Here is a 10,812-nt window from a genome sequence, read left to right as displayed (position 1 = left end):
TATGTTTGAAATGTCAGATAATTAAGAAACAATAAGAACCCCTTATGAATGAATGAATTAATTTTTATATCTTTTAATTGTTATTGTTCTTTTTGATATATACTTTTATATTGACGATTTTTATTGTAAAACCACCCTTACAACAAAAAGCTACCTTAACATGCGACCATGTAGTAAGAAAGCGAGTTAGGCAACACTGTAATATTGGATTGTCAAATAGAAAAGAGATGAAAATTTTTTCACCATTTAGGACTTGAGCAAATTAGCACAAAAGTTGATAAAAATCGTTGAGAAAATTATATAAAATAGTGAAGTTTAAACACAAACGATGCAAAGATGAATTTTTCATAAAAGCTAGAGAATCTAAGGTAGCCAGTGGAATAGATTTTTTTGCAGAACCTGGCAGTGGGCACAGTGCAAGAAAACGATAGGTAAAAAAAAATAAGGCAAAGAGCAATAGTAGTGCAGTGGCGAGCAGCAGTCAAAAAGGCAAAACAGGTACAAGGCAAGCAAGTAGTGAAAAAGGGAGACAGTGCAAGAAAACAGTGATTGAAAAGAGACCTAGAAAAGGAGTATACGTACAGAAACGGAAAGAGGAATATCAATAAAGCAGTGCGGAAAAAAATGAAACATCACTAAATACGGAAAAAATCAAAATTACGCAGACACAGTAAATTGTATCACAAACAAATTCGCGATTCAAAAAAATTTCAGAGGTAATACCTCTATATAGTGGTGTAGTGATCAAGATAAGTGCTCGAAATCTGAGCAATTTATTTTTAGGCTCATAAGTAAAAACAATTGTATAAGAAAAAAATGTCTTCGAATAATCAATCATCCGCCGCGCAGGGTGTAAACCCCAGTTCAAATACTGCAAATGCAGCTAGTGGGGCAACAAGTGCGGTTTCAGATCAACGCAATGCTCCAACGGACTCACCATCTGCTGCTGGCGGCAGCACCACTACAACGACTGCTGGTGGACCAGCAGATAGTCCAACTCGAGTTGCAAAAACACCTGCTGTTAATACAAAGGAACGTGTTATTGATAATGTTCCATTTCCACCCAGCCATAAGTTAACTATGGCCGAAGTGTTTGATCTGAGAACTGGCAAACCTAATCATGACATATTAAAACAGCATTTCATTCTTGAAGGTCGCATAGAGGAGGCACCTGCATTACGAATTATTCAAGAGGGGGCTGCTTTGTTGCGGCAAGAAAAAACTATGATAGACATCGAGGCGCCAGTGACCGTATGCGGAGATATACATGGACAGTTTTATGACCTCATGAAATTATTTGAAGTAGGAGGGTCACCAGCCTCTACTAAATACCTCTTCCTTGGCGATTATGTGGATCGAGGTTATTTTAGTATTGAGTGTGTTTTGTATTTGTGGTCATTGAAAATCACATACCCGAATACATTATTCTTATTGCGTGGCAATCACGAATGCCGGCATTTAACAGAGTACTTCACTTTCAAACAAGAATGTAAGATCAAATACTCGGAACGTGTTTATGATGCATGCATGGATGCTTTCGATTGTTTACCTCTAGCGGCTTTAATGAATCAACAATTTCTGTGTGTCCATGGTGGTTTGTCACCGGAAATCCACGAATTGGAAGATATACGTCGTTTGGATAGATTTAAGGAGCCACCAGCATTCGGACCTATGTGCGATTTGTTGTGGTCAGATCCCTTGGAAGATTTCGGTAACGAGAAAAATTCAGACTTTTACTCGCACAACTCAGTGCGTGGCTGTTCGTATTTCTACAGTTATGCAGCATGCTGTGACTTTTTGCAAAATAACAATCTTTTATCGATTATACGTGCACACGAGGCGCAGGACGCCGGCTATCGCATGTATCGCAAAAGTCAAACCACTGGGTTCCCATCGCTAATTACCATCTTCTCGGCACCGAATTATTTGGATGTGTACAACAACAAAGCGGCGGTGTTGAAATATGAAAATAATGTAATGAACATCAGACAGTTCAACTGTTCTCCACATCCTTACTGGCTTCCCAATTTCATGGATGTATTTACTTGGTCGTTGCCGTTCGTAGGCGAGAAAGTGACTGAGATGCTGGTGAATGTATTGAATATTTGCTCGGACGATGAACTCATGACCGAGGAGAGTGAAGAGCCGTTGTCCGATGACGAAGCGGCGTTACGCAAGGAAGTCATTCGAAATAAGATACGTGCCATCGGTAAAATGGCACGTGTATTCTCAGTGTTGCGTGAAGAATCTGAATCTGTACTGCAATTGAAGGGACTCACACCAACCGGTGCACTGCCTTTGGGCGCACTATCCGGTGGTAAGCAATCATTGAAGAATGCGATGCAAGGCTTCTCGCCCAATCACAAGATCACTTCATTTGCCGAAGCCAAGGGCTTGGATGCTGTGAACGAGCGCATGCCGCCGCGGAGAGATCAACCGCCAACACCCAGTGAAGAGCATATAAATAGTCAGGGAGGCACAACTACGCATAATGGGTAATTAGACTAAAGTGTGTAAGTTGTGAATATTTCATATACAATAGTAGATGATATATGTATGTAAGAGACATGTAGAGGGATGCATAAAACTTTGAAAGTGTAATACCTACATACGTTCAAAATGTGCAATGCAATTAAATTATGCAAAATGTTAAATACCATTTATTAATTCATTCAAGTTTAAAGTTAATGAAAGAAATTACATATAAAATAAACAATAACGCATTATTTAAGCCAAGCACCTATTGCAAGTTACAACTTTTGTTGTTCTAAAATATTGAAAAAACAAATTGCAAGAAAAATATGCCAGTCATTACTGTTTTTATAATACTATCTTTAGTTATGGACTACATTTTAATGTAAACATACATTAACTTTAATAAGCGACGTTAAAAATATATAAAAAAATTAAGGACCCTGTAAAAATTTCTTGAGTTTTATTTATTTAAAATGGCATTCCATTTTGGTACTCCATCTACATTTTTTGACTTGTTCAGAAAAAAATATTTTTTCACAAAATATAAAACCAGTGATGCTCCTTGAAACTTGCTGCTCCAACATTATCTTACCTACCATTCACTTGATATACTTTTGAATTTGGAAAGCCACCAAATATCTGATTTTGGCTCTTTTTGGTGTGAAACCCATACAAACATATGTATCTATATTTCAACTTTCTACAGTATGATTAGATCAGTCAAGCTGTTATGTTCTCTGGTGTCATCATTAACTACAAGATCATTTATAATGAATTCTATAAACGGTATGTTGGTACTAAAACATTTTTGCAATGCCCCATAGGAATGAAAGCAGGGTGCAAAGTTGGTGAAAGTTTTTGGAGAACTTTTTAAATACATATAAATTGCACACATGGGGAAAATTTGTTAACTTAGATAAAGACATAAAAAATTAAAATAGTTACAAATAGAAAATTATGATGAATATATAATGGAGCTTAGGTATTAAAAACAGTCGTATTGTATTGAGCAAGTACAAGTTCTTTAAGAGATATAAGTATGTTCTGTCAACTTTTGAATGAAAGGAACAGGGCATATTAAAAACCAGTGACATTTTTATCGTTTGTTCAATATTCACCAAGCCCATTCCGAACATTAAGGAAGTGAAGTTGCGTTTAGATTCGAACTGGAACGTTTTAATAAATTAAATATTTATTTATAATGTTTGCAAACCACTTGTAACATAAAAATATTTGCATATGTTTTATACAGAAAACAACAAAGAGGGCAAAGAAAAAGCTTAGTGTAAACTACAAAAATTATGTATTATGTTCAGTAAAACGACAAAACTGTGAGTGGCATAATTGAATGGCCGAAAAGTTGGCAAAGCAAACTGCTTATAGTTGGAATATTTATGGTGTTAAAACATAACGTTGCTGATGGCGAAACAAACCATGTCAGTTTTACAATCATATTTCCCCCACTTTTATAAGTTAGAAAGGGTCACATATTTTCAGAAAATGCTCGTAAAATTTTGCTTTCATAACTTCAAATTTGTATTTTTAAGTAAAACTTTGACAACTTGCGCTATCGGCAACAAATGTCACCTCTGTATGTATGAATATTTCAATGAAATGGTTACGGCGTACGGGCGAATGACAAATGCATAACATATGTTATAATCAATGTATAATGACAATGCAGACATATACATATACTCGCAAAAGAAAAACAACAAACACAAAAAAACCACACATAAATATTTAAATTATAGTTAAAAGGAGCTGTACGAAAGATCAAAGTAAACGGATTTACATTTAAGTGTGTTTCATGTCAAAAGGCTAATAACAAAAACTTCATATAATTACGATTAATATAAATTTGATGCCAAATCAAATTAAAAATTATACAATACATATAGTATAAGGTCCCAAGCTTGCTAAGCACTAATTAAGCAGCATAATTATTAAATAACACTAAGTCAAAAATGTTTATGAATGTAATACACACTGAATTTCTCCAAACTGCAAAGCAATTTAAATTCCACGTCGACAGTGTTACAACCAGTGCAAGTATCATGTAAAAAATGGAAGTCGTGAAAATGTTAAATAATAATTATAATGTAACACTTAAAATCAATTAAATTAAAAATGAAGCAACATACATATTTATATAAACGTGTGTTTAATAACGCTGCAAAATGCATTTTAAATATTTAAACTCACCATTGGTTTTATGTGTTTTTCCTTTGCAATATAACAAATAAACATTGCCTTCAATTTAATGGCAAATTATAGAAGTATTTTTACATTTCAAAATCAAATTAATTAAAATTATGTGAATGTATAGTTAATGTTTAAAGCAAATAGCATTTGAGCGCATTTAATTTGAAAACAAAATAAGAGCAACAAGTGAAATTAAATCAAAAATATAAATAAAGAATTTTAAACTACTAGGAATGGCATGGAAACAAAATCAACATAAATGTAATTAATGCTTACAAGATATATATGAAAAAATATATACTGCATTTCATGTATTGTAATATCTATTTAAGTGTAAGTAATGAAATTATTTTTTATGTTATTGTATATAAATAAATGCTGTACTCTGTGCTTAAACGAAACTTTTTTTTAACTACTGTTGTCATTATGTTATGCCATTTTAAAAGAATTTTTAAACATAGATAATTATATAATAATGAAATCGAATAATTGTAACTTATTTAATTTTTTACAATTTTAATAATTAAATTATTTGTTCGATAAATGAATTTACATGTACTTATTTAATAGGAAATATGAAATGCATAAACTAAATAAAAAAATAATAAACTAGCAATTATGAATAATATATCTCAAAAAGTGAAACATAATTTAGTAAAAAATTGAAGAGACAACAAGATAAAGTGTAAACACAGAGTTGAAGAATTGGATTTTCGAAGTTAAACTTGAATGAAATTGAAATTGAAATTGTTTTGGCGTGGTAGAACCTGCACTTCAAACAAACTTGTTCGCACACTCATTAAGAGCCGATAATTATGCGAATTGAATAGCTGAAATGGATGAAATTTAAAAACATCTTTAAAAAACCGAGAAACTGATTAGAACAAAAAGAAACACAGTGTGTCAAGTGTGCCACTTTTAATTAGCGATTATTTCTTACGCACTCTCAATGTGTGCAGCATTGAGTTTTAATATTTATAATATAATTTTCAAAATATGGAAAAGTAATAGAATCTTCTTTGACATGGCATACGGTTATGAAGAATTAAACATCAGTTAATCATCCTTTACCAAATATCGAATCACATTGAACCAAAAATATAATGGCATCTTCAGCGCAATGCAAATGTTTTCAAATGACATACATAGGTTTTTGAAAAATAGTTAAAGCTGAAAACAAATATACATAAATGCGGGTATAAATTAAAAAGAATAGTTGTTTGTAGGATTGCGTACAAAGCTAACAACTAGATAGTGGTTTTGAAATATATTTCCATTGTTCAATATTGAGTATTAAGCCGAAACTGCAAAAAATAATAATATATCAGATTGCAAGTGTGAAAGCAAACAAATAATACCAGGGAAGTAAAAAATTCGCTTAACGCTCAACTTTTAATCCGCGCCCAACATTTTTCCAACGCTGATATCGTTTATACACGTTTATATAGGTGTACACAATCAAAATTTTAAAAATTATAGATATGCAATGTAAAGTTTCCTTAAAAATCTAAATACACCATACGTTAAACAGTGACCATTGAAGCAGCATTATTCACCTTTCTAAACGCTCGTACAAGCACTACGAAATTGTAATGGAAATATAAATTAGAATGTGAAATGGAATATAAATAGAGTTGACACTTATTGTTGCCAGAGATTTGTTAAAAAATAATAAAAAAACTGCACTTTGTAACATTTAAAAAAAAATCTAGCGTAAGCAGCAATTAAATTCGCAACAGTTGAAAGGACGTTAAGATGTGATTAGCGTAAAGCCGCATATGAAATTATCCAAATATCAAAAAAAAATTATATTAACAAAACGAGATCATTGATTAGTACTAATGGTAATATTCGACATTTTAAAGATATAGCAAAAGCACATTTAATTCTAAAACTAACAGATATCGCAATCACAATACTATAAACACTTATAAATACTTACATATGTATAGTAAATATATGTATGTACGTAAATACATACAAAATTAATACACATTTTCTTAATTTTATAACATAACCTTCTAGCACAATTTCCTTTGACTATTATTAAGATTGTTAAAAAAATTGTTTATTATTCATGCATACTTTTGAATGTACCTATAACATATGTGGGCCCGAACCATCAGCAATTACCGAGTTTTCCGATATATTAGCAACGTAAAAAATTAGGTTGAATTTGTTTACAATTTGAAATTGAAATAAAATTTGCTATAACCTTAAAGTAATGATCAAACTAAGACACTACGAAAGTATTCCTCATACAAATTTCTTCCGCTGTTCTATGTGGAAATAACTTTACTGTTTAAATCTCTGAAGAAAGTTGTGTTCATATCTCAATCTATCACTGCAAATTACACTCTTTCTTGCTACGTCACAACTATTTGTAAACTATTATATCTTAAATAACCAGCTGCTTCGTGCCATATTTGTGTATACGAGTTTTGTATGTATTTTATTTAAAACTTCACTATACCAACACTTCAATCACCAGTGATTAAATAAGAAATGTACAGAAGCAAGTGTCAAAAAATAATCTTAATTTAATTTTTTTTTAATTCCATACTCTTTGTTAAGCAGTTCTTAATAAAAGTTATTATTTAATAACAGTTAATATATTTTTTTAAATTAATTTTATTTGTACATATTTCAAATTCTAATTTGAATTTAAATTTTAAACGATCCATAATTAACAATTTACCGTTGTATTTTAGTGTTACCACTTTGATTTTACAGAATGTTGACCTTTATATTATTATTTAAAAAAATAACTCCTAGATTACAAATAGCATTCGCCTACTAAAGCAATTCTAAAAGTTAATAAAAATATATATAAAATAATTAAATTATATATATACATACATATATAAATTGTAATTTATAAGCAAGATAATGTTAATTACATTTTAAGTGTCTATGGTATAAGATAATAAAAATGCAAACATATAAGAGTACACGCATGCATTGTATCATTGAACAACAACTACAACACCAATATCACGATTCCTTAGCTGGGCGATTTCCTCAAAAGAAAAACAAAAACTATTAAATAAAAGTTCACTACTGAAACCTATTAGCACTTTTACGTCACCTACATATTTATATATATCGAGCACTATGTATGGCAATTATGTAGCTACATAATATATGCATAACATGTATTGTACTACAAGTGTTTACATACATACATACTAATATAAATACATATGTAAAATTACTCCCATCACAAATAAATTCATAATTCAACATACTCTAAGGTCAATCATTAAAAATCTACAAACGCAAACTTCTCAAACTCTTTCCAATTTAGTAATAAAACCTTAAGGGCAAAGTTGCGTACGAACAAAAGTTATTAACCTAGCTAATACAAAACAAAGGAGGATTAAAAGAATATAGTTGCAAATGAAGTCAGTATAAAATATAGCATAAATATTCATTCCGTATTGGGGCTTTAATAAAATTAAAATACAATCTCTTCTAAGAGAAGTCATTAAAAAAAATTATAAGGTTACACATAAATAAAATAAAATAAATCATATGTATCATAAAAATATAACAACATGGTGAAGCTGAGAGGAATATTGATTTAATGAATAATGAACCTAGTTACATTTCTACTAAACTAACTTAACTAAACTATTGTAACTTAACTTACTAAACTATAGAAACAAAGGAATGAAGAAATACCAACTATGAAAACGCTATGTGGAATACATTTTTTTACTTATACATCTACTTATATTTTAAACTTAATATATTCAATTTTATGAATTTAAATTATATACAAATAAAATAATCAACAACAAAGCAAGATATTGATGAAATCCGAAATAAAGAAAAACCAAACGTCTTTTACTTACACAGCATCTAATTTTCGCAAATCTAAGTGCTTGATATTTGGATTTGAACAAGATACTTCCAATAGTTCAACGATAGCGAACTGGCATAAACTGTTCATTTCCCTGGTGAAGCAACGCGTATTGCAGATTTTCACTGTACACTAATTAAGCATATTAGTTAGGTAATGCTTTTATATATTGTATATTATTTAATTACTAACTTTCAAATATGTATGAATTAATAAGCTTATAAAAAAAACCGCGTTAAAAATTTATTTTTCACAAATGTCATTTATCACGGCCATGCCACGTTTTTAAATTTTTTTTTTAAATATTTTGCTTACATAACTCACCCAGGATCCGGAAACTAGCAGACTTTATAAATGAAGCACGTAAATTTTCAATGAATTTCAAAATTTACGAATAACTTAAACATAACAAAAGCAACTCTGTAACAACGTCGTAAATAAATAAAAGGCAATGGCAACTCTTATCAAAAACATTTAGCTGTCAATTTCGTCAACAGTTGTTTTAGCTAATTTTATGTGTGAAAAGTGTAAATTTATAATATTCCTGCAACAAAAAAAGTAAACAATATGCCGTGCTGGTATTGGGATAAAAAGGACCTGCGTGATACACCTTCCATTCTGGATGGAATATCATTTGAGACTGAACGCCGCTACCGAAAGGAAGGTGCACGCTTTATAATGAATTGTGGCACAGAAATGGGACTAGGTCATAACACTATGGCTACCGGTGTAGTGTATTTTCATCGCTTTTATATGTTCCATTCCTTTAAAAGTTTCCCAAGATATGTTACTGCTTGCTGTTGCCTCTTTCTTGCCGGTAAAGTTGAAGAAACACCGAAGAAGTGTCGTGACATAATAAAAATAGCAAGAACTTTGCTGTCCGATAACTATTTTTACTCCTTCGGAGAAGATCCCAAAGAAGTAAGTTCCGCAAATTATTTATATTTTGTTTAATGAATAACTGAAGTTTGTAACTGAAATTTGTTTGTAGGAGGTTATGACATTGGAGCGCATTTTGCTGCAAACTATAAAATTTGACTTGCAAGTGGAACACCCCTACACATTTCTTTTAAAATATGCGAAATGTTTCCGTGGCGATCAAGTGAAATTACAAAAAATGGTGCAAATGGCTTGGAATTTCGTAAATGACTCCCTTAGCACGGTTGTATGCTTGCAATGGGAACCCGAAATTATCGCAGTGGCACTTATACATCTTGCTAGTAAGCTGAGCAAATTTACCGTCGCCGACTGGGCTGGACGTCAGCCGAGTCATAACCGTTGGTGGGACATGTTTGTATCAGATGTAACAATGGAGATTCTTGAGGATATATGCCATCAAGTTTTAGACTTATATCAACCCAATCAAAAAGAGACACCTGAATCCAATAGTCCACCACAAAAACCACCTAGTCGCGCAGATAGTCCAACACCAACCAAACCTGTCATTACCACTGCTAACACGAGTTCACCCGCGGCAAAACTAAAGCCACCACAACCTAGTACTTTTAACTCCGTCACAAATGCGCAACCCGCGGTACCAGCTGCTAGTGAGCTTAGTAATATTCAGACCATAAGATCGCTGGCAAATTCTGGCCCGATTGCACCCACAGTTGGAGAGCCTGCCGCTATACCTACAGTCGGTATGGCCTCAACTTATCACAATATGTATCCGATACCTTCTTCAGTAACTTCACATCCAATACATTCGCTTTATAATTCAAAAGTTCCTGCTCCACCTCAACCGCCACCACATAATTACGCAGGTCCTGGTGGACCATCGAATGTCGTACCTCCACCACTTCCACCACCCATAGCACCATATAATATGCCACCAGCAGCGCCATGGGGCGGCCCAGCTTTGAACACAAATTCACATTATCCATCAAATGTACAACCGCCTATGCCACCTGGACCAAGTGGTGGGGGTTCACAGCACGGATACCAGGGAACTTCCCAATATTCTCGACGTAATTACATGTGATTTATATGCTCATTAAACGCGAATGACTATTCATGCAAAGCAGATTTAAAAGGATTAAGAGTTCTACTAAACCCGGTAATGAATATTTGATACATTTAAGGAAAATATATAATAAATACAACATATAAAAAAATTGTGTAAAATGCCTTTTTTCCGAAAACATGGGTCATTTGAAATTAGAGGTTTAAAACTCTCATATTTATATTTGTCTTAATACGAGTTCAGAAGTTTATTTATAAATGTGATTTGCGGCATCTGGCAGCTTTATGTGCATATGTCATCAAAA

At 32.2% G+C, this 10,812-nt stretch overlaps 2 protein-coding genes across 2 annotated transcripts; both read left to right on the top strand.

Annotated features, from left to right (window-relative positions):
* Positions 1-212: 212 nt before the first annotated feature.
* LOC126760786 (serine/threonine-protein phosphatase 2B catalytic subunit 2) lies at positions 213-8,543 on the top strand. The gene has a single exon (XM_050476687.1). It carries the CDS (start codon positions 817-819, stop codon positions 2,497-2,499), a length of 1,683 nt encoding a protein of 560 aa, XP_050332644.1. The 5' UTR covers positions 213-816; the 3' UTR covers positions 2,500-8,543.
* A 471-nt stretch (positions 8,544-9,014) lies between these two features.
* On the top strand, positions 9,015-10,673 carry LOC126760448 (cyclin-K). Its single transcript, XM_050476083.1, has 2 exons — positions 9,015-9,466; positions 9,537-10,673. Exons 1-2 carry the CDS (start codon positions 9,113-9,115, stop codon positions 10,524-10,526), a joined length of 1,344 nt encoding a protein of 447 aa, XP_050332040.1. The 5' UTR covers positions 9,015-9,112; the 3' UTR covers positions 10,527-10,673.
* The last annotated feature ends 139 nt before the right edge of the window (positions 10,674-10,812 follow it).

The sequence above is a fragment of the Bactrocera neohumeralis genome, chromosome 5 (genome assembly GCF_024586455.1).
Source record: "Bactrocera neohumeralis isolate Rockhampton chromosome 5, APGP_CSIRO_Bneo_wtdbg2-racon-allhic-juicebox.fasta_v2, whole genome shotgun sequence".
NCBI lineage: Eukaryota > Metazoa > Arthropoda > Insecta > Diptera > Tephritidae > Bactrocera > Bactrocera neohumeralis.
This window is presented reverse-complemented; position numbering and strand designations above follow the sequence as displayed.